This window comes from Coregonus clupeaformis, chromosome 19 (genome assembly GCF_020615455.1).
Source record: "Coregonus clupeaformis isolate EN_2021a chromosome 19, ASM2061545v1, whole genome shotgun sequence".
NCBI lineage: Eukaryota > Metazoa > Chordata > Actinopteri > Salmoniformes > Salmonidae > Coregonus > Coregonus clupeaformis.
Window position 1 is genome coordinate 15,596,369 of NC_059210.1, and position 24,358 is coordinate 15,620,726.

Here is a 24,358-nt window from a genome sequence, read left to right on the forward strand (position 1 = left end):
AACACCCCACACAGAGACAGATACACACATATAATGTTAATGACAGATGGGTCGTTCCACCAATTGGGTGCCTTGAGTACCCAATTGGTAACATGGAGAAGAAAAAAAATTATTGTTTCACTTAATTTTAACATTGTCATAAAGAACACGTTCAACTTAATAAAAAACACGTTTTCCCATCTCAAGAGGTTAAATAAAAAAATTACTATATTATTAAGTGCCAAGTAAAGTAACAGCATTGACTGTAACAGGTTGACGATTTCATCTTAAAATCAGCCATAAATCCCCTTGTGACGGGGGGAATGGAAGCTTGTTATGTGCAAAGAAATTATAGCCTGTAACAGGGCAACAGGGTTGACGTATTATGTTCGACCCACTCCGTTTTCCACCACAAAACACCAGAAAATGGCCAAAAATAAAAATAAAGGAATAGTTTCACCGTATTAAAACAAGAGTAACAGGGTTAACCTTAAAATAAGGAACAGGTTTTTTGATACCACTAATTACATTAAATAAATAATAATAGTCAGAAATGACTGTCAATGCTTTACAATGATAGTGAAAACTTCGATACATTTTGGGGTTAAGTGGGTTAAAATCTTCCTAGAAGTCACAGAGGTTACACAGAGGGACATGTCAAAATGCTGAATTTTAGCACTTTAGCAATTCTTTATTCATATTAAACATTTGTGTTATTGAATTTTCCATGTGGTCTATATTAAAGTGTACTAAATTTAATATAACAAGCTTATCTGTGCACAATTTCTACTTAAAATATCAAAAGGCACTCATTTCATGGAACGACCCAGATGCACTACATCAGTCTGATTGATCGAACACCGAAACAGACATCACACCACTGATGGACAAAAACACCCACATCTAACTCAAACAACCTATCCATAGACACAACACGGCACATTTAACTCACAAACCCAGACACAACAAGACACATAAATCATATCACAAACCCATAGACACATCTAACTCACAACACAAACACATAGACACAAAGCACATCTAACTCACATCATCCAAACACAACAAGACACCAACTCACAACACAAACCCATAGACACAACAAGACACATCTAACTCACAATCATCCATAAACACAACAAGACACATAATCATAACACAAACCCATAGACAACAAGACACATCTAACTCATAAACACACCATAATAAGGCATAGGCTAACTCACAACACAAACCCATACCCACAAATTAGTCGCATCTAACTCACATCACACCCACAGAGAGGGGCACCAGACCAAAGGTTGGTGAAGCCGGGGATGAATGGGCTGGGTCTACTCCAACTGGGCTCTATAGTAGAACTATGGTGGTAACAGACATGGAGAGGTTGCTCTGCCACTGTGAGGGGGGTGCTGTGAAGAAGGGAGGTTGGACTGTCACCTGTACATTTCTTTCTGTAGTTCTGTGTTTCTCGTCATCTCCTGGTCCAGTCTGGTGTCCACAGACTTTTTCTGCTCCGCTATCTTCTTGGCCTTTTTCTTCTCTAGCTCCATCTGCAACACACAGGACAAACAGGGATGAAATACTGAAGTATTTTATTTTTCATCTTCATACAGGATAGTCAATTAAGAACAGATTTGACCTGTCAACAATAAAGAACTGTCTTCACACACCCATACAGTGTAACGCGGTAGATTACGGATGTGCATCTTTCCTTTTCAAGACGATTCGATATGTATCTAGATACATGGGCTCCGATACCATACGTTTTAGTTTGAAATGATTCGGTGTGATTCGGTTTGATTAGAGCAGGGATGGGCAACTGTCCAGTTCTTTGAAGTTAGAATAGTAGAATACACAAGGTGCAATTTCTAAATTTGGTTGTGCATCAGCAGTTTCTCTCATTATGTCAGTCACTGACAGTCACTCAATTAGCCAAGCTAAACATTTTTAGATTGGTAAGTTAGTCTAGCAGCTATCTATCTAAACTTGTAGTAATCATGGTTGAAATACCGACTAGGGGGCCCCCAAAAGAACATCAGATATCATATTAAAAACTACACCAAAAAATTACTCCACTAGGCTTGGGCGGTATCCCATATACAGGGGTATTTGGAAAATAGCCACGGGATGGTTTTTTAATACTGTTGAAACTATTTCTTTGACTTTTTTAATACTTTTTAATATTTATAGCTACTTTAGTAAATAACTGCAGTGAACTTGTGCAATACTTTAGGATATAAAGTATATTGCGTTCTTCATTTCATCCGTCACATTATTATTAAGCTTACGGTAGTCCCCAGTCACGTGGTGTTTGTTTACAAGCACACAACGACAAGAGACCGGAGCCTTGTGAGTCACTCACTGTTGTGCAGCATGCGCCAGGTGATCTAATTACAGAATTTACAACTAAATGTTTGCTGCTAAATATCTTATAACTATTAAGTTAACTGTCTAAAATGTGCTAAATGCTCTGCAGTTGTGCATTTGTTTTGCTAATTTAGTTGAAAATAGAGCCTGTGGTGTTCAGTACTGGTATTACCGGATATCCCGGTATGGCACAAGGTCGGTATGAAGGTATGAGAATGTGGATACCGCCCAAAACTCCACTTCATTGCAAAATGTTTATAATTGCAGGAAATTAGCTGTAAAACTGCTCATTTTACTCTCCGCCACACGGCAAAATGAGTAAAATTGTATGAAATGTGTTATAAAATGACAATATCTTCTCTCTGGCCATGGCAAAATGTGTAGTATTGCAGCAAACTTGCTTTAAAACTTTAACGTTTTCTCTACGCCCCATGGCAAAATGTGTAGAATTGCATGAAATTAACTCTCTTCGCTGTGCTTTGCTTGCAAGGTGGGGGGGAACATAATTTAGCATAGGGCCCCCCAAAAGGCTAGGGCCGGCTCTGACTGCATGTGTGGGTATGGGTGTAGGTACGCTTTGACGAACTATACGCATTGAGCTTGTCTGATGCTTCAAGCTTACGGTTTGATGAAATACGACAAATGCCTCAACGAGGGTGCCAGAGATCTAGTTAACCAGAAGAAAAAAACGTAACCTGACCCAACTATTCTCCTCCCGCTCCTACTGGCTTTTCGCAGATTCTGCCATTACTCTCCTGAAGTTGTCGTTAATAGGCTACACGAGGAGTCGGCAACCTTTCTCATGTTGAATGCCAATTTATCTTACAAATTCTACCGATCTACGTCCCAGTTATGGTTTTCATATGCACATTTTCATGAAACAGTTTTATTTAATTTATTAGTCTTCATATCTCAAAATAATTGTCATGTGGTTAATCAAAATTCTATCCAAATCTAAATGAAAATGATACAAACCTAAAAAGTAACTTCTATTGCCAAATATGTAAAAATAACCTACATAAAGCCAACAAATAAAAACATTGCAGCCTGCAGGTAGAAAATATCCTGATAAAAATAAAGATTGTATAAATCACATTGGCTACACATGGCCTGTCTGCAACGAACTTGAAACGTATCAACTATTAACTGGGTCCAACCCGAAGCTTGTGCTAGCGAACTTGCAACATTGTATAAAATATTCTGGGCCCTCAAAAGAGTTTCCCGCGCCAGTGAGCTCGGAACAGACACAGCTGTAGGCTATTTGTGCAAGGGATAAGATGCAGTGTTTGACTTTGGCAGGAACTCAACGGAGCAGAGTACCGGCACCTCACATTTTCTACTGCTTGAGCTCCTGTTCCTCTTATAGAAGAATATTAGCTCAAAAGTATTGTGGAGCTCCTGCACCTAAATATAAACAGTACCAGCACCCAAAATGAGTACCGGAAGCTATTTCAGTCCAAGTCAAGCACTGATAAGAAGTAATCAGGTAGGCCTATTTTATGACGTTTCCACTGGATCAGAGCATTTTTCGCTTTCACGCTGAGTAGTTATCGAAAGGGAGATAGCTGGAAAGATTTTTCAGGTAGCCTTATAGACCTTATTCAACATTGACAGGAGCGCTCCAAACAAAAGACAATGACTAAATTGACAAAACTCGTAAATGGAATTAAATAAACCAAAACGTGTTTCTCACAAGTGTAGCATAGGTTGTGCACTCTGCAAACAATGTGTCCACTCAGACAATGAGAACGGGAAGACTGGAAAAAAAAGATTGAATGCGTTAAAATAATTACCGTAACCAAAGTAACAAACATTGTAGATGAGAAATTATAGCAATTAACAGTAAATGTACTACTGGTGATATATGTAATGGGGAATTGATATACACTAACAATCAAACGCAAACAATTCACACAATGAAGTTATGAAACAATGAATGTGCACAAACACTGTTATGTTGTGTTTGCCACAATATAATATCCTGCTCGTATTTTCTTACTTTTGATAGTACCCTAATAAAGTTAAAAAACTTTTGTGAAGGTTAGTTGTGGTACATTTTTTTTTTAATTAACCTTTATTTTAACAGTGTGTCATATTGAGACCAAGTCCATTTTTCAAATGAGACAAAGTCAATTTTTCAAATGAGCCCAGCACAACACAAACATCAATAGAAAACACAATAAAATACTAACAAATACTTACAAAAGATTATCATAACAAACTAACACAATCTTCACTTAGAGCATTCCCCACTAATGTTTTAAATTCCCTAAAGGGCAACAGGCATTGAAGCCTGAGTCTCGTCTGCAACACATTCCACATCTGTAAAAGCATAAAAACCAAATGCAGCTCTCCCTAAATCAGAAGCCACCATTGGAACCTCTACCACTATCCAATCTTGTGCTCTTGTACTGTATTCTATTGTTTTGACCTTGATGAGTGATGTCAGATGCACTGCAGGCCTATGATATGAGGGCATTGCGCACCAGCGCTCGAGCTGACTGACAGTTGAACTTGAGGTGAGGAAGACTCTTTCAGGCCTATCAGAGTTACTCTTATAATCTTACAATACAATGCTTATCTTTATAAAAAAAATATTATGATCGAAAACTACCAAATTAGCCTCCTTCTGCAAGCCTATATCTGTATAGCAGATGCAGTAGGCTAGCCTATCTGACAAGGATAATGAAATGCATGTCGGTGTTGTAGCAATCCTGCCAGCATATCTCTCTCTCTCCCTCCCTCCCTCTCTGTGGCTAGGCCTAAGCTTCTCTTTCTTTATATGAATTTTTTAAATATTAATATCATACAGTAGACTCCTAAGCCTATAGGTGGTCCTCTGTAGCTCAGCTGGTAGAGCACGGCGCTTGTAACGCCAAGGTAGTGGGTTCGATCCCCGGGACCACCCATACACAAAAAAAATGTATGCACGCATGACTGTAAGTCGCTTTGGATAAAAGCGTCTGCTAAATGGCATTATTATTATTATTATTATTATTATTATTATTACATGCAGTGCTCAAATCTCTGACAGCTGAACCTTGAGGTGGCCAATTATTATTTTAGGACAGTAAAAACCAATAAAATAATAGGCTATAAAGTTTTATAATGCTACACATTGAAACACAAAGAAAAGTGTTTTTGGAATTTGTTATAGGCTGTTTTTAAGGTCACATACAGTAAATATCTGTCACGGTTTCGGCCGAGGCTGCTCCTCCTCCTGGTTCGGGCAGGCATCGGCGGTCGTCGTCCCCGGAGTACTAGCTGCCACCGATCTATGTTTCATGTTCGTTTGGTTTGGTCTTGATGTTGTACACCTGTGTCTAGTTAGTCCTCATTAGTGTTCTATTTAAAGTCTCGTTGGGTGTGTCTGTGTTTGTGTGCGATTATTTCTGTCGTTATTGTGCTTGTTTTGCTTTCGCTCGGTTGAGTTTCACTCCACTGTGTTGGAGCGTTTACGCACATGTTTAGTGCGCCTTTTGTTTGTGTCGCCTTCGTGCGTAGTTTCGCCTTCGGGCAAGTTTTGTTCGTATTTTCCTTGTTGGAAGTTGAACTAAAGTATTTTGGACTATACTTCGGTGTCCTGCGCTTGATTCCACCACTACACCCACCTACAGCATTCTTGACAATATCCTTCATTTATTGATGCTGCTGGCAGTGTGGGTCGACTCCCTAGACTTTTGCTACGCTCATCTAAAATGAGCTAGCTTGCTAATATAAGGGATTCCATTCCAAGCACAGAGGAGTTATTCTATTTGATAGAGAAACTTTGTTAATTTCCCTAAAAGCCTTTCATTCTAATAGTAACATATCATATTCTTGACCTTGGCAGAAAAAAAAAAAAAACTCAGTTGAGAGAGAAAAAGTTCCCTTTGAAGTTGTGGGCACAAAGATGTATGAATGCCACCAGGGGAAATACAGACAGACAAAGAAAAGCCAAAGAGAAATATGCTGCTGAAAGGAACAAGAAAGAAGTACGTTCAAAGAGATCACTGTCATTTATACCATACACTTTAAAACATTCATTGCATTTTAATAATGTTGAAGTACAATGGAATGTTGGGCGGCAGGTAGCTTAGTGGTTAAGAGCGTTGTGCCAGTAACCAAAAGGTTGCTGGTTCTAATCCCCGAGCCGACTAGGTAAAACATCTGTCGATGTGCCCTTGAGCAAGGCACTTAACCCTAATTGCTCCTGTAAGTCGCTCTGGATAAGAGCGTCTGCTAAATGACTAAAATGTAAAATGAATGTTCCTCAATAAAATCGAAGAAAATGGGACTTTAAACAGGTATCCCAACTCTGGTCACTAAAGATCCCATGGAACTTTTTGCAAGAGTATGTATATCAAACTATTCATATCATGTAATACTGTGTATAAAAGCATGTATGTAAAGTGTATGAATAATGTATATGCAACAAAAATGTAAAACAGTTACCTTTGTCCTTCGAAGAGGGGGGTGGATGGGCCAATATATTATTACATGTTCCATAGCTTGAAGACCATGTTTTTGCAGAGACGGAAACTGGTACAACTACCAAAAAGGTGGACTGCAAGGCTATGTTAACTTAAATAAATGACTATATTAAGTGCCAAGTAAAGTAACAGGGTTAAAGTTTTAATCTTAAATCAACCCAAAATCAGCCAAATAAAAAAATATGCAATTTCTGTGAAACTGTACATTTTACTGGATTACAAATATATCATTCTAAAATCTAGATGTGTCATTTGTTTGTCTACATGCCATTTTAAAAACAATAAAGCTATTGGAGTAAACCAATTTTGAGTTAAGACAAGTAAGTATGTAAGTAAGGGAAAACATAATAAGCTTGCAAGCTGAGTTTGAATAAGACATCCGATTACCACTTTGCATTTATAACGATTGGTTTTATTATAGCTAATAAATAAGCAAATCATTGATGGATCACTAGATAAAATAAATGCATGTCTCTCGTCTGCTCCTGCAAGCCGGTTGGCATACGCGTCATCACACTCCCTCATCTGATTGGTCTTTTCCCACGAACTGCAAGCCGGCATACGCGTCATCAAACCCCCTCATCTGATTGGATGAGTAGGTGGGCCTTCTGACTTTGTGGCTGTGGTAACTAGTGACGACCCTGCCTGCCTGCGCGCAGACCACACTTTCCTAAAAAAAATACTATGACATTTTTTTCATTACTGTGACTTCCCAAGACATTTAGTAGAAAGAAAACATCTTCCGCTAGGAATCGACTCCTAAGATTCTGTATTTTTTGTAAATGAAGAGACTGTGTTCTTGGAAGTACGGCAACTAATCAAAAACTCAAATCATTCATAGCAAGCTAGCGAGGGACGGAGAGAGGGGGAGGGGCACTGTATAGGCAGGTAGGCCACCAGGCAGATGGATTCAGAACCGTGCACTAGACCTATCTATCTGCAATCAAAAGCTGTATCTCGCAATAGAATGTTGTATTTCGCAATTTCTTGGCTTGCAATGTTTCGCAACCTCAGTAAAGTAGGGCCTATCATCAATGAATAGGCTAGGATATTATACACGCAACAGACCGAAAGGCTGAACACAGACTCGTATCCTTAGCGCAGAGAGAGCATGCGAGCCAGCTGCACGGATTTACATTTTGTGGGGGTTATGGATTTTTCTTAACGTTAAGGATCCCAATTTTGTTTAAATGTTTTAACGTTTAAACATTCACACCGATAGTGTAAATTATGTATATGTCTATGGCGTATGTAGGCACCGGAGCTGAGCCATAAGGGAAACTGGGCCTATACCAACCCACTATCAGTTAGGGGGGCAATGTTTGCTTTTTGTCCCCCCCCACTTTTGATCTGAAATCACAATCACCCACTAATCAAATTGTCATTTTTGCAGATTAAGTGTTAGAGCTAGTAATGCATCAATATTTATCTTAAACAATGAATATATAGCACAACTTTGATGGAGGTGGGGGCCACAAAAAAAAACGATACTCATCATGAGGGGATGCAGTGGTTCGCAAATTTCTAATTTCATGCTTTTCTACTAATTTTGCCAAGCGTTGGAGAGAAAAATGTGCAGTTTTACAGCTAATTTCCTGCAATTCTACATATTTTGCCATACGGTGGAGGCAAAAGTTTGCAGTTTTTAATATACTAACTGATGATCAAATGAGCCCCACCCCAGTCAGTAATTCGACCATGCTAATTTACCAATCTCAAAAAAAAATTGCTGGCTAATTCAGTGACTGCTGATGCACAACCAAATTTCGAAATTGCACCTTGTGTAAGTTGCCCATCCGTGGTTTAGACCTTTTGGAAGTTTTGACAAACTGAGTGAGCTTCTCTTCTTCCCCCGCTTCGACCATGCAGTGCGGGTAGCAAAACTGATTGCTGTACTCGTTATACAATTATTAACTTTACCCTTTATATCTAAAATTGACCATATATATAGATTTTTTCTAGCAAAGCTATTGCTGATGGTAAACCTGAACAATAGAAATACAATCTTATGTAAGCGCCCCCCCGATCAGCATATAGGCTATAGCCACATGAGAGTTGTCTCCACTGGCATTTGATAAAAAAATTACCTGGCAAATCACATTGGTTGTCACTAAACTAATAAAGCCTAATATTGCACAAGCAATTTTACAAACATTTGAATGCTGAAGGGGACGGACAGATATGCAAGATCAGGAATAACCGCTTGTTGGTCAGCTTTGCTGCGGTTGTTCGACATGCAAAATGACTTGTAGATCAATGACTGTCAACACAATTACATGATTAGTTCGACACTGAAGGAGAGGATGCAGTTGTCGCAAAAGATTAGGTATTTTTGGATTGTAATTTGAGCAAAACATTTTAGTGAACCGGCGATTCATAATGTTTGAATCAAGTTTCTGACCGATGCATGCTACATTTGGATCGGTTTGGGGTCTCACAGACCAATTCACTCATATCTTAAACATTTGAACCGGGGACCAATGTGTATAGGTGAATCCCTATGGTAGATCCCTTTATCTGAGGCTCTTTGTCTATATGGCCTGTTGAATTAAGACCTTAGTATTGTGACGTTAGACGTTAGAAAACATTCACTATAACTCCAATTTAGATCTGCATTAAGTGCCAAGGGGATAGAAGCTGGGGATTGTTTCTGAACAGGGCCTTAGTTTAAGGCAGTGCTTTTTATGTTCACAGTTGAGGTGTTAATGGCCAGCTATGCGTGTGTGTGTGCCAGTGGTCGTCTTGATTGGTCACCTGGCTGCTGAGCTCTCCTTTCTCCTTCTCCAGCTCGGCCAGGCGCAGACCCAGCTTGGACCGGCTCTTCAGCTCCTCCTCCCACAGCGCATGGGAGTCCTGGGCGTTATGGGACAGCATGCTTTGCTTCTGCACCTGAGGGTAGAGGGGTAGGGTTACGTTACTAATGTAGAGCCAAATGTTAGTGGTCCATCTAATGACTAAAAACTAAAACTCTCCCTCTTCCCGTCTCTGAATTCGTAAAGCTGAACTCGTAAAGATATATTGTGGGGCACCTGACATATTGAGTTAATATTTTTGCAGCGTTGACATATCAGTGCAAATAACGGCGAGGTATGTGGAAGCCTCTTTAGACGATGGTGATACAATACAAATGTAAACCGAGCAAGTATTAAAGTAATCAACCAACCTCCTGACTGAGCTGGTCCTCCAGGGTCATCTTGCTGCACTGCAGGCCAGTCACCAAGTCCTCCAGACGGTTCCTGACCTGAGGGTTGAAGAGTAGAAGAAAGTGATGCAACGAGTGGATAAGTGATGTGGCTACTCATTCTAATAGGATAGGATCAACTTTATTGTCCCCGAGGAAGAATCAATCCCGAAAACACACAAGGAAAAAAAAAACTCTTCAATCTAAAGGATTTAACACCATGCAGCTCTAGATAGAAACAAAAAATGGGTCCCAAACCACACACCAAGATGATATACTGGAATAGGGAGATAGAAAGAGATCGAAAGATCTCCGACTTGCAGAGAGACCACCACCAATCAAAAACAACACAACCAGAAGGAAACTCAGACATTTATGAAAACAACTCATTCATGCAATGTCTTTGAATTTCTGGCGTAGAAATATTGTGCCCAAAAGGACTATCAAATTTAAAAGCAGTGGCTAAAGTGTAGGGAGTCTTGATCATTAATTTATTCGTCCATTTGAGGGGAACTTTCTTCAGACCAGAGAGGAGAATCAAACGCAAAGAAACATATACAGCTACTATGTCTGAAATACCAACCCCTCCTTCTGCTGCAGAGTCAGATGGCTGTGAAGAGATTGAATACCTTTAAAGTCAATATTAATTTAATTACAAATAATTTACCCTAATATCCCCTGTATAACAGTAACTCGTCTACAGTAAATTATCATTTCATGACATCGCATTTGTAAGACCACAAAAAGACGGCCTGGGCTTATAAAGATTAAATCAGCACTAAAGTATAGTTCTGCAAAGTTACTCAATGTTTCTTTACCTTGAAAAGCAGTCTCCCCTTGTACATAGACTACTTTCAAGGTAAGGAAACAATATGAATACATACATTCTCTGAAATATCCCTTTAACATGCCACCTTATATCTAAACATGGTGCTTTTTCCCAGCCCTATGCATGGGAACCAAAGACAATATGGAAAACTGACTGGGGGATGAATAAGTTAGGATGCAGACTGACTAGACTCACCATGGCAGAGTCTTGGACTCCTTTCTGCAGTGCCTCGATCCTGTTGGTCTGCTGCTTTGCTGCTGCCTCCAGCCTGGCATTCTCAATCTCCAATCTGCAGTCACACAACATTAATACTACATTTTACATTTTACATTTTAGTCATTTAGCAGACGCTCTTATCCAGAGCGACTTACAGGAGCACTACAGTCACAAAGTTCACATTCCTATAGTTACAGTGGGGAAAAAAGTATTTAGTCAGCCACCAATTGTGCAAGTTCTCCCACTTAAAAAGATGAGAGGCCTGTAATTTTCATCATATGTACACGTCAACTATGACAGACAAAATGAGAAAAAATAATCCAGAAAATCACACTGTAGGATTTTTTATGAATTTATTTGCAAATTATGGTGGAAAATAAGTATTTGGTCAATAACAAAAGTTTCTCAATACTTTGTTATATACCCTTTGTTGGCAATGACACAGGTCAAACATTTTCTGTAAGTCTTCACAAGGTTTTCACACACTGTTGCTGGTATTTTGGCCCATTCCTCCATGCAGATCTCCTCTAGAGCAGTGATGTTTTGGGGCTGTCGCTGGGCAACACGGACTTTCAACTCCCCTCCAAAGATGTTCTATGGGGTTGAGATCTGGAGACTGGCTAGGCCACTCCAGGACCTTGAAATGCTTCTTACGAAGCCACTCCTTCGTTGCCCGGGCGGTGTGTTTGGGATCATTGTCATGCTGAAAGACCCAGCCACGTTTCATCTTCAATGCCCTTGCTGATGGAAGGAGGTTTTCACTCAAAATCTCACGATACATGGCCCCATTCATTCTTTCCTTTACACGGATCAGTCGTCCTGGTCCCTTTTCAGAAAAACAGCCCCAAAGCATGATGTTTCCACCCCCATGCTTCACAGTAGGTATGGTGTTCTTTGGATGCAACTCAGCATTCTTTGTCCTCCAAACACGACGAGTTGAGTTTTTACCAAAAAGTTCTATTTTGGTTTCATCTGACCATATGACATTCTCCCAATCCTCTTCTGGATCATTCAAATGCACTCTAGCAAACTTCAGACGGGCAAGGACATGTACTGGCTTAAGCAGGGGGACACGTCTGGCACTGCAGGATTTGAGTCCCTGGCGGCGTAGTGTGTTACTGATGGTAGGCTTTGTTACTTTGGTCCAAGCTCTCTGCAGGTCATTCACTAGGTCCCCCCGTGTGGTTCTGGGATTTTTGCTCACCGTTCTTGTGATCATTTTGACCCCACGGGGTGAGATCTTGCGTGGAGCCCCAGATCGAGGGAGATTATCAGTGGTCTTGTATGTCTTCCATTTCCTAATAATTGCTCCCACAGTTGATTTCTTCAAACCAATCTGCTTACCTATTGCAGATTCAGTCTTCCCAGCCTGGTGCAGGTCTACAATTTTGTTACTGGTGTCCTTTGACAGCTCTTTGGTCTTGGCCATAGTGGAGTTTGGAGTGTGACTGTTTGAGGTTGTGGACAGGTGTCTTTTATACTGATAACAAGTTCAAACAGGTGCCATTAATACAGGTAACGAGTGGAGGACAGAGGAGCCTCTTAAAGAAGAAGTTACAGGTCTGTGAGAGCCAGAAATCTTGCTTGTTTGTAGGTGACCAAATACTTATTTTCCACCATAATTTGCAAATAAATTCATAAAAAATCCTACAATGTGATTTTCTGGAAAAACATTTCTCAATTTGTCTGTCATAGTTGACGTGTACCTATGATGAAAATTACAGGCCTCTCTCATCTTTTTAAGTGGGAGAACTTGCACAATTGGTGGCTGACTAAATACTTTTTTCCCCCACTGTATAGTCATATTCAGAAACAGTTTTATAACAGTCTAATGTTGCCCCCCCCCCAAAAAAATGACAGATTCAATTTCATACAACCTTAAATTGGTGACTGACAGTGTGTGTGTGCGCGCGCTTTTATGAGTGTGTGTGAGAGTACTTTTCTGTTTGCCTGTGTGTGTAAGTACAAGCGTGCCTGTGTTCCTGCATGCTTTTGTGTGTGCGTGTGCATGCACGTGTGTACCTCTGCACAGCCTCCTCCAGCTGTTTAATGGTGGTGTCTGAGCCTGCGAAGGCAGACAGCACCTCCTGCAGTTTCTGAGAGGTGGCGACCACCTCTCGCTCCTTCTCATCCAGACTGCTCTTCAGAGCTTTGATACGCCGCTCCGCCTGAACGTACTGGTCCTCGCTCTCCTCCAGCTGTGAGGTAGCAAGTTCACAGATAGAAATGTAATACAGAGCTAACATGATTCCCTATTCTACTTGACAATCACATTTGTTCTGCACAATATATTTATATCTGAACATTCAGATATAAATGAAACAAATAGAGATAGCATGATTTTCTATTCTATACAATACTTTTCTATCTAAACATTCTGTAACGTCGCACCCTCCTGAACAGGCCCGAGGTCAAGCGGTCATACGGCCGTCTTCCAGCAGGTCAATCTCAGGTCATTAGCGTCATTGTGACCATCTGTTAACCTATACATTGAACCATAGTTCTTACCGTAACCCTAACCCTGTCAGTAGCCAGCCGTACACAAAAAATCCAACTTCACTAGTGAGCTGTCTAATCTAAGACCGGTTAAGCAGCTTGATTGATGCCACAGTATCCACCAAAAGCCAGTCTACCTTGGAGAGACTGTAGATACCATAAACTGCCACAGGGAGGCGCTGTCCTACTCCTACCAATATGGCTCCTTTAGAAATATAATTACTAGAATTCCACCTATCATTAAACTTGAGTCTACTTCTATAATGCTTCCAACATTCCTTCACCAGGGTGACATTTCCCCTGATCTAGGATAATCTTCCCATCCCCTGATCCTAACCTGAACCTTTTGCAGGGTAAATGCTAAACTGATCCCAGATCAGAGTCTTGGGGCAATTTCACCCGACTCCACCCACCTTCCCCTTAAGGCGGTCCATGTCCTTGAGCAGTCGCGCCTTCTCCTCCTCCAGGTCATTGCGGTAGCGTGTATTCACCTCCAGGGAAGCCTCGCTCATCGACAGCTTCTTCAGCGAGTCGGCGAGTTCTTGCTGCAGCTGCCTTAAACCGGTCTGTGGGCCATGGAAAAGTCGAGCGAGACAACGTTTTTATTTTAAACAGAGAGAGACTGAACTTTTCCAGGCTGGTAGAGAGAGCGCGCGGGGGGTGATTAAGACAAGCTAATCCTCTTACGTAGTAGAAAAAGGGAGGATGGGAAGCGCCACAAGGCTACACTAGCACATCATGAGAAGCGTAGGTTGAAGGTGCTCTTTGACTTGCAGCTAACAGTGGCTAAAGTTAGCTTCTGTTTGTAGTGGCTGTTATAGAGGTGACGTGATTCCTTATTCTATATGTCAGAGGCATGTTTGTTCTACATTAAATATGTATCTGTACGTTCCACAGCGTAGTGCCCTGCTGAATGCCACCCTGTTCTCTATCCTGGGCCCTGTTCAAATTCTTTCAAATTGCATCCTTCCTCCCTTTCTTTAAGTAATCACTGATTAGAAATGACTGGACAGGTGAAATCCATGTGTTGGAGGCCTTGCGTTCACCAAATCTAATGTCTAATCAGTGATTACTTCAATGAAGGAAGGAAGGATGCATTTTTTAGGGCTCTACCTCAAAGCATCTTTCTGTGATTCCTTGAATCCTATCTCCTTGCATCCTTCTCAACTGTATTGTAGGAGGAATGTCTAAGGTCTCACCCATTCTTCTTCTCCAATACCTTTTTAATGTGAGGAGAGAGGATGCGAAGACCCAGGAAAGATTAACTGAGAAAGAGCCTTTGTTCTACATTATAATTTAAACCATTCCACAATGTTGTGCCTTGCTGAATGCTCCCCACCCCTACCCCTATATCACACCTCTCTGTCGTTCTTCTCCTCCTCCAGCTTGTAGACCTGGTCGCGGAGGTCGGCGGCCTTGGTGGCCAGCTCCTTGCTCCTCTCCTCTACCAGCTGCACATGCTCCTCACCGTCCGAGCGCAGCTTAGCCAGCATGTCGCCAAAGCGCTCCTGGGCGTCCGTCACCGCCTTCTCCTTCACCATCCCTTTGAATTGAATAAACTTTATTAATCCCATGGCACTCATCGTAAGAGTAGGGGTGTTAACACTGGTGCCCTGGCTAAATTCCCAACCCAACATGGCCTCATTTTTATCATGGCCACCTAATCACCCCCCTCATTCCTAATTGGCATATATCTTTCCTCAACTCTCCACCATGCTAGCTGTGTGTGGTGAGTGTTCTGGCACAAATGGTTGCCGTGCATCATCCAAGTGGGTGCCAAATGGGAACTTGAATGTGTCACCAGCATAGTCAACATACAGCAGCCAAAACAATAGAGCATTCAGAAAGTATTCATACCCATTTACTATGATAGGATTTATTATGATTTATTTCTCATCGATCCCGATAATGACAAAGTGAAATTTTTTTTGAAATCTTTTCAAATTTATTGAAAATAAAATACTGAAATATCTATTTTACGAAAATATTCTCACCCCTGAGTCAACACTGTAGAAGCACCTTTGGCAGCGGTTACATCTGAGTCTTTCTGGGTAAGTCTTTAAGAGCTTTCCACACCTGGATTAGGCAAAATTTGCCCATTATTCTTTTCAAAATGGATCATTGCTAGACAACCATTTTCAGGTCTTGCCATAGATTTTTCAAGTAGATTTAAGTCAAAACTGTAACTCAGCCACTCAGGAACATTCACTGTCTTCTTGGTAAGCAACTCCAGTGTAGATTTGGCCTTGTGTTTTAGGTTATTGTCCTGCTGAAAGGACTTTAGTGCATTGTTGCAAACAGGATGCATGTTTTGGAATATTTGTATTCTGTACAGGCTTCCTTCTTTTCACTCTGTCAATTAGGTTGGTATTGTGGAGTAACTACAATGTTGTTGATGCATACTCAGTTTTCTCCTATCACAGCCATTAAACTCTATAACTGTTTTAAAGTCACCATTGGCCTCATGGTGAACTCCATGAGCGGTTTCCTTCCTCTCTGGCAACTGAGTTAGGAAGGACGCCTGTATCTTTGTAATGACTGGGTGTATTGATACACCATCCAAAGTGCAATTAATAACTTTACCATGCTCAAAGGGAAAGTCAACGTCTGCTTTTTACACCATCCAAAGTGCAATTAATAACTTTACCATGCTCAAAGGGATAGTCAATGTCTGCTTTTTTTATATGTACCTATTTAACACTAGGTGCCCTTCTTTGTGAGGCATTGCAAAAACCTCCTTGGTCTTTGTGGTTGAATCTGTGTTTGAAATGCACTGCTCCACTGAGGGACCTTATAGATAATTGTATGTGTGGTGCACAGAGATGAGGTAGTCATTCAATAATGATGTTGTTAAAATCCATGCAATTTACTATGTGACTTGTTAAGCAAATTTTTACTCCCAAAGTTATTTAGGCTTGCCATAACAAAGGGGTTGAATACTTATTGACTCACAACATTTCAGTTTTTCATTTGTAATTAATTTGTAAACATTTTGAAGAATATAATTCCACTTTGACATTATGGGTATTGTGTGTAGGCCAGTGACACAATTTAATCCATTTTAAATTCAGGCTGTAACAACAAAATGTGGAAAAAGTCTAGGGGTGTGAATACTTTCTGAAGGCACTTAGCGTCAGAAAACGTAGCACTGATGGCTGATGAAACGAGTACAATACATGATGTAGCCAATAGATTCAATAGGATAAGCTAGAAGAACAAGGGGACTGTACAGGATCAATGCATTAGAAAATCATTGGGGATCTCAGCTCATATAAAGTAACCAGTACTGATGCAAAGTGCAGGTACATAACTTCATTATAGGACCACCTGGATAATATGCATTCAAAAGCAAGGGAACTGTACAATACAATATCAACACATTAAATATCAACACATTCTACCCAGTCAGTGGTGTCATGTCAGCTAAAGCTAGGGGTTGGCAGAATGATGTCTGGACCTCTGTCTCCCACCCGTGACAAATCAAGACACAGGCTGAGGCAGGCAAGAGAGATCAGGAAGTTTTTCAATAATGAACTACTGGAATAATTTATGAAGTCTATTCAAAATTGTTGGTCTTAAGCTAGGGGATGGCGACTGCACTTGCTTGCCACTCCTAAAGGACGCTCATGGGCCCGGTCCACATTTGGATACAGCTAAAATACGTTAGTTAAAAAGCCTGCAATTTCACCTTTGTTCTGGGCCTCCTCCAGCTGTTGCCTCAGCAGCATGGCCTCGCTCTGTGCCGCCGCCAGCCTCTCCTGCAGCGCCTCCTGCCGGGCGCACACTCTCCCAGCCTGGTCCCTCTCCGCCTGTAGAGCTGCCTCAAGCTCCTTCACCCGCCCCCCAGTTTGCTCCCTGTCCCTCTGCAGCGTGGCGACCACATGCTCCATCTCAGCAAGCGACATTGTGACGCGGTGCACCTCATTTTCGAGGCCGTTTGCACGTGACTCTGCCTTGGCGAGTTTCTGCGATAGTCCGCCCACCGCCTCGCGTTTGTTCGCCGCCACGCCCGTAAGCTTGTCCTGGGCGCGCTGGTGCCCCTCGCGCTCGCGATGAAGAGCCCTTTCGGCGTCGGCGCGTGCCGCCTGGCATCTCTCTGCCTCCTGTAGAGCGCCGGTCAGTCGCGTCCTCGCCGACTCACCTTCGGCTTCCAGCTGCTCCCTCGCCTGGCGCTCGTGCTCCAGCCTTGTGGAAGCCACAGCCAGCTCGGCCTTGACGGTGGTCAGCTGGCTGGTGTACTGGTAGACCGTCTGGGCCAGCGCCTCCTCGTTGAGTTTGAGGTTGTGCCGGGCGTCCTCTAGGCGCTCCCTCAACGCCTCGCTCTCCTTGGAAAGGAGGGACTCCTCCTGGCGACTGTGGAAGCGGGAGCGCTCCAACTCAGCTCTCAGGGAGCTCAGCTCGTCCTGGAGCACAGAGCTCTGCTGCAGCAGCTCCCTCTCTCGGTCGGTGGCCTCCGTCAACTGGGACAGGGCCTGACAAGTGAGAACAGCAGCAGAGGTCACACTTAGCACACTCAGCTTCACTTTCAATGAAGAACATACATAAAGTTGGCAGAATTCAGATACAGTGAGGGAAAAAAGTATTTGATCCCCTGCTGATATTCTACGTTTGCCCACTGACAAAGACATGATCAGTCTATAATTTTAATGGTAGGTTTATTTGAACAGTGAGAGACAGAATAACAAAACAAAAATCCAGAAAAACGCATGTCAAAAATGTTATTAATTGATTTGCATTTTAATGAGGGAAATAAGTATTTGACCCCTCTGCAAAACATGACTTAGTACTTGGTGGCAAAACCCTTGTTGGCAATCACAGAGGTCAGACGTTTCTTGTAGTTGGCCACCAGGTTGGCACACATCTCAGGAGGAATTTTGTCCCTCTCCTCTTTGCAGATCTTCTCCAAGTCATTAAGGTTTCGAGGCTGACGTTTGGCAACTCGAACCTTCAGCTCCCTCCACAGATGTTCTATGGGATTAAGGTCTGGAGACTGGCTAGGCCATTCCAGGACCTTACTGTGCTTCTAATTTGAGCCACTCCTTTGTTGCCTTGGCCGTGTGTTTTGGGTCATTGTCATGCTGGAATACCCATCCACGACCCATTTTCAATGCCCTGGCTGAGGAAAGGAGGTTCTCACCCAAGATTTGACGGTACATGGCCCCGTCCATCGTCCCTTTGATGCGGTGAAGTTATCCTGTCCCCTTAGCAGAAAAACACCCCCAAAGCATAATGTTTCCACCTCCATGTTTGACGGTGGGGATGGTGTTCTTGGGGTCATAGGCAGCATTCCTCCTCCTCCAAACCCGGCGAGTTGAGTTGATGCCAAAGAGCTCCATTTTGGTCTCATCTGACCACAACACTTTCACCCAGTTCTCCTCTGAATCATTCTGATGTTCATTGGCAAACTTCAGACGGGCATGTATATGTGCTTTCTTGAGCAGGGGGACCTTGCGGGCGCTGCAGGATTTCAGTCCTTCACGGCATCTACAGGTCTACAATCTTGTCCCTGACATCCTTGGAGAGCTCTTTGGTCTTGGCCATGGTGGAGATTTTGGAATTTGATTGATTGATTGCTTCTGTGGACAGGTGTCTTTTATACAGGTAACAAACTGAGATTAGGAGCACTCCCTTTAAGAGTGTGCTCCTAATCTCAGCTCGTTACCTGTATAAAAGACACCTGGGAGCCAGAAATCTTTCTGATTGAGAGGGGGTCAAATACTTATTTCCCTCATTAAAATGCAAATCAATTTATAACATTTTTGACATGCGTATTTCTGGATGTTGTTGTTGTTATTCTGTCTCTCACTGTTCAAATAAACCTACAATTAAAATTATTGACTGATCATTTCTTTTGTCAGTGGGCAAACGTACAAAATCAGCAGGGGATCAAATACTTTTTTCCCTCACTGTATGGGGTAAACAAAATAAAGTCAAAAATACAACAGCAAATATATATACAGTGTGTGCAAATTTAGCAAGTTATGGAGGTAAGGCAATAAATAGGCCATAGTGCAAAATAATTACAATTTAGTATTAACACTGGAATGATAGATGTGCAAGATATTATGTGCAAATAGAGATACAGGGGTGCAAATGAGCAAAATAAATAACAATATGGGGATGAGGTAGTTCGGTGGGCTAATTTCAGATGGGCTGTGTACAGGTGCAGTGATCGGTAAGGTGCTCTGACAACTGATGCTTAAAGTTAGTGAGGGAGATAAGTCTCCAGCTTCAGAGATTTTTGCAGTTCGTTCCAGTCATTGGCAGCAGAGAACTGGGAGGAATGGCGGCCAAAGGAGGTGTTGGCTTTGGGGATGACCAGTGAGATATACCTGCTGGAGCGCATACTACGGGTGGGTGTTGCTATGGTGACCAATGAACTAAGATAAGGCAGGGATTTGCCTAGAAGTGATTTATAGATGACCTGGAGCCAGTGGGTTTGGCGACAAATATGTAGTGAGGGCCAGCCAACGAGATCGTACAGGTCACAATGGTGGGTAGTATATGGGGCTTTGGTGACAAAACGGATGGCACTGTGATAGACTACATCCAATTTGCTGAGTGTTGGAGCCTATTTTGTAAATGACATCGCCGAAGTCAAGGATCGGTAGGATAGTCAGTTTTACGAGGGCATGTTTGGCAGCATGAGTGAAGGAGGCTTTGTTGCGAAATAGGAAGCCGATTCTAGATTTAACTTTGGATTGGAGATGCTTAATGTGAGTCTGTAAGGATAGTTTACAGTCTAACCAGACACCTAGGTATTTGTAGTTGTCCACATACTCTAGGTCAGACCCGCCGAGAGTAGTGATTCTAGTCGGGTGGGCGGGTGCCAGCAGCGTTCGATTGAGAAGCATGCAATTAGTTTTACTAGTGTTTAAGAGCAGTTGGAGGCTACGGAAGGAGTGTTGTATGGTATTGAAGCTCGTTTGGAGGTTTGTTAACACAGTGTCCAATGAAGGGCCAGATGTATATAAAATGGTGTCGTCTGCGTAGAGGTGGATCTGAGAGTCCCCAGCAGCAAGAGCGACATCATTGATATACACAGAGAAAAGAGTCGGCCCGAGAATTGAACGCTGTGGCACCCCCGTAGAGACTGCCATAGGTCCAAACAACAGGCCCTCTGAATTGACACATTGAACTCTATCTGAGAAGTAGTTGGTGAACCAGGCGAGGCAGTCATTTGAGAAACCAAGGCTATTTAGTCTGCCAATAAGAATGCGATGGTTGACAGAGTCGAAAGCCTTGGCCAGGTCGATGAAGACAGCTGCACAGTACTGTCTATTATCGATTGCGGTTATAATATCGTTTAGGACCTTGAGCGTGGCTGAGGTGCACCCATGACCAGCTCGGAAACTGGATTGCATAGCGGCGAAGGTACGGTGGGATTCGAAATGGTCGGTGATTGTTTGTTAACTTGGCTTTCAAAACCTTTCGAAAGGCAGGGCAGGATGGATATAGGTCTGTAACAGTTTGGATCTAGAGTTTCACCCCCTTTGAAGAGGGGGATGACCGTGGCAGCTTTCCAATCTCTGGGGATCTCAGACGTTACGAAAGAGAGGTTGAACAGGCTAGTAATAGGGGTTGCGACAATTTCGACTGCTAATTTTAGAAAGAAAGGGTCCAGATTGTCTAGCCCAGATGATTTATATTGGTCCAGATTTTGCAGCTCTTTCAGAACATCAGCTGTCTGAATATGTGTGAAGGAGAAGCGGGGGGGGGGGGGGTGGGGCATGGGCAAGTTGTATAGCGGAGGGTGCAGAGCTGGTGGCCGGGGTAGTGGTAGCCAGGTGGAAAGCATGGCCAGCCGTAGCAAAATGCTTGTTGAAATTCTCGATTATTGTAGATTTATCGATGGTGATAGTGTTTCCTAGCCTCAGTGCAGTGGGCAGCTGGGAGGAGGTGCTCTTATTCTCCATGGACTTTAGTGTCCCAAAACTTTTTGGAGTTAGTGCTACAGGATGCAAATTTCTGTTTGAAAAAGCTAGCCTTTGCTTTCCTAACTGCTTGTGTATATTGGTTCCTAACTTCCCTGAAAAGTTGCATATCGCGGGGGCTATTCGATGCTAATGCAGTACGCCACAGGATGTTTTTGTGCTGGTCAAGGGCAGTCAAGTCTGAGGAGAACCAGGGGCTATATCTGTTCTTAGTTCTGAATTTTTTTAATGGGCATGCTTATTTAAGATTGAGAGGAAATCACTTTTAAAGAACAACAAGGCATCCTCTACTGATGGAATGAGATCGATATCCATCCAGGATACCTGGGCCAGGTCAATTAGGAAGGCCTGCTCGCTAAAGTGTTTTAGGGAGCGTTTGACAGTGATGAGGGGTGGTCGTTTGACCGCGGACCCGTTACGGACGCAAGCAATAAGGCAGTGATCGCTGAGATCCTGGTTGAAGACAGCGGAGGTGTATTTAGAGGGGAAGTTAGTCAGGATGATATCTATGAGGGTGCCCATGTTTACGGATTTAGGGTTGTACCTGGTAGGTTCCTTGATAATTTGTGTGAGATTGAGGGCATCTAGTTTGGATTGTAGGATGGCCGGTGTGTTAAGCATATCCCAGTCACCAAGCAGTATGAACTCTGAGGATAGATGGGGGGCAATCAATTCACATATGGTGTCCAGGGCACAGCTGGGGGCTGAGGGGGGTCTGTAGCAAGTGCAAACAGTGAGAGACTTATTTCTGGAAAGGTGGATTTTTAGAAGTAGGAGCTCAAACTGTTTGGGCACAGACCTGGATAGTATGATAGAGCTCTGCAGGCTCTCTCTATAGTAGATTGCAACTCCACCCCTTTTGGCAGTTCTATCTAGACGGAAAATGTTGTATTTGGGGATGGACATTTCAGAATGTTTGGTGGCCTTCCTAAGCTAGGATTCAGACACTGCTAGAACATCAGGGTTGGCGGAGTGTGCTAACGCAATGAATAACTCAAACTTAGGGAGGAGGCTTCTGATGTTAACATGCAAAAAGCCAAGGCTTTTACGGTTACAGAAGTCAACAAATGATAGCGCCTGGGGAGTAGGAGTGATACTGGGGGCTGCAGGGCCTGGGTTAACCTTTACATCACCAGAGGAACAGAGGAGGACTAGAATAAGGATATGGCTAAAGGCTTTAAGAACTGGTCTTCTAGTGCGTTGGGTACAGATAATAAAAGGGGCAGATTTATGGGCGTTGTAGAATAGATTCAGGGCATTATGTACAGACAAGAATATGGAAGGATATGAGTACAGTGGCGGTAAACCTAAGCGTTGGGTAACAATGAAAGAGATAGCATCACTGGAGGCACCGATTGAGCCGGTCTCCGCGTGTATGGGGGGTGGAACAAAGGAGCTATTTGAGGCAGTTTGAGAGGGACTTGGGGCTCTACAGTGAAATTGTATAATAAGAACTAACTGGAACAGCAATAGGCAAGGCATATTGACATGGGAGAGAGTCATAAAGCAATCACAGGTGTTATTCGAGAGAGCTAACTGGTAATGGCGATGAAAGTTTGGGCTGAGGCTAAACAGATAAAACAGGACAGGGTACCGTGTAAAGGAACAGTCCAGCAGGCATCAGCTGTGCAGATGAACGATCATAAGGTCCAGTGAACAGCAATACGTGAGTCCGAGAGCATTGGTGCTACAGCACAGGCGAGCAGGAAGCACGGCTGTTGAATTGCGTGTGCTAGCGGGCCGGGGCAAGCAGATGGATCTTCGTGGTCGTCGCAACGGGAAGCCTGTTGAAACCACAGACGATTACGTCGGCAGACCAGTCGTGATGGATCGGCGGGGCTCCGTGTCGACACTAGGAGGTCCCGTCCGGTTGACAGAGAGGTAGATAGCCGGGAGATGGGCCTGACTCAAGGCTAGCTCAAGGCTGATTAGCCAACCACAACATCCATTCGGTTGCAGCTAGCTAGTTGCGATGATCCGGAGTTAAAGGTCCATTGATTCAGTGATTCCGGCAGAAAATCCGATATGTTCTGGGTCGATAACGCGCTGTGCAGACTGGCCGATAATAGTCCAGGCTAGAGCTGGCTGGTAGGTAGTGCAGGCCATGGACAATGGTGATAAAACCACTAACGGTGACTAATAGCAAGTAGCTAGTTAGTTGGCTACTCCCGTCCGGTAGACAGAGAGGTACAGTGAGGGAAAAAAGTATTTGATCCCCTGCTGATTTTGTACGTTTGCCCACTGACAAAGAAATTATCAGTCTATAATTTTAATGGTAGGTTTATTTAAACAGTGAGAGACAGAATAACAACAAAATCCAGAAAAACACGTCAAAAATGTTATAAATTGAATTGCATTTTAATGAGGGAAATAAGTATTTGACCCCCTCTCAATCAATCAGATTTCAAACTCCACCATGGCCAAGACCAAAGAGCACTCCAAGTATGTCAGGTACAAGATTGTAGACCTACACAAGGCTGGAATGGGCTACAAGACCATCGCCAAGCAGCTTGGTGAGTAGGTGACAACAGTTGGTGCCATTATTCGCAAATGGAAGAAACACAAAAGAACTGTCAACTCCCTCGGCCTGGGGCTCCATGCAAGATTTCACCTCGTGGAGTTGCAATGATCCTGAGAACGGTGAGGAATCAGCCCAGAACTACACAGGAAGATCTTGTCAATGATCTCAAGGCAGCTGGGACCATAGTCACCAATAAAACAATTGGTAACACACTACGCCGTGAAGGACTGAAATCCTGCAGCGCCCGCAAGTTCCCCCTGCTCATGAAAGCACATTTACATGCCCGTCTGAAGTTTGCCAATGAACATCTGAATGATTCAGAGGAGAACTGGGTGAAATTGTTGTGGTCAGATGAGACCAAAA

At 42.8% G+C, this 24,358-nt stretch overlaps 1 protein-coding gene across 1 annotated transcript in view; it reads right to left on the reverse strand.

Moving 5' to 3' along the window:
* The window catches only part of si:ch211-272n13.3 (ankyrin repeat domain-containing protein 26), a 111,757-nt gene that overhangs the window by 22,188 nt on the left and 65,211 nt on the right, over window positions 1-24,358 (reverse strand). Inside the window, exons 30-38 of the mRNA XM_041837611.2 lie at window positions 17,229-18,012; window positions 14,899-15,083; window positions 13,954-14,106; window positions 13,067-13,242; window positions 11,024-11,117; window positions 10,583-10,609; window positions 9,982-10,059; window positions 9,573-9,707; window positions 1,417-1,529 (exon numbers count right to left, since the gene is read on the reverse strand). Of these exons, the coding sequence (XP_041693545.2) occupies window positions 1,417-1,529; window positions 9,573-9,707; window positions 9,982-10,059; window positions 10,583-10,609; window positions 11,024-11,117; window positions 13,067-13,242; window positions 13,954-14,106; window positions 14,899-15,083; window positions 17,229-18,012 (1,745 nt within the window). The remainder of the gene's footprint in view (window positions 1-1,416; window positions 1,530-9,572; window positions 9,708-9,981; window positions 10,060-10,582; window positions 10,610-11,023; window positions 11,118-13,066; window positions 13,243-13,953; window positions 14,107-14,898; window positions 15,084-17,228; window positions 18,013-24,358) is intronic.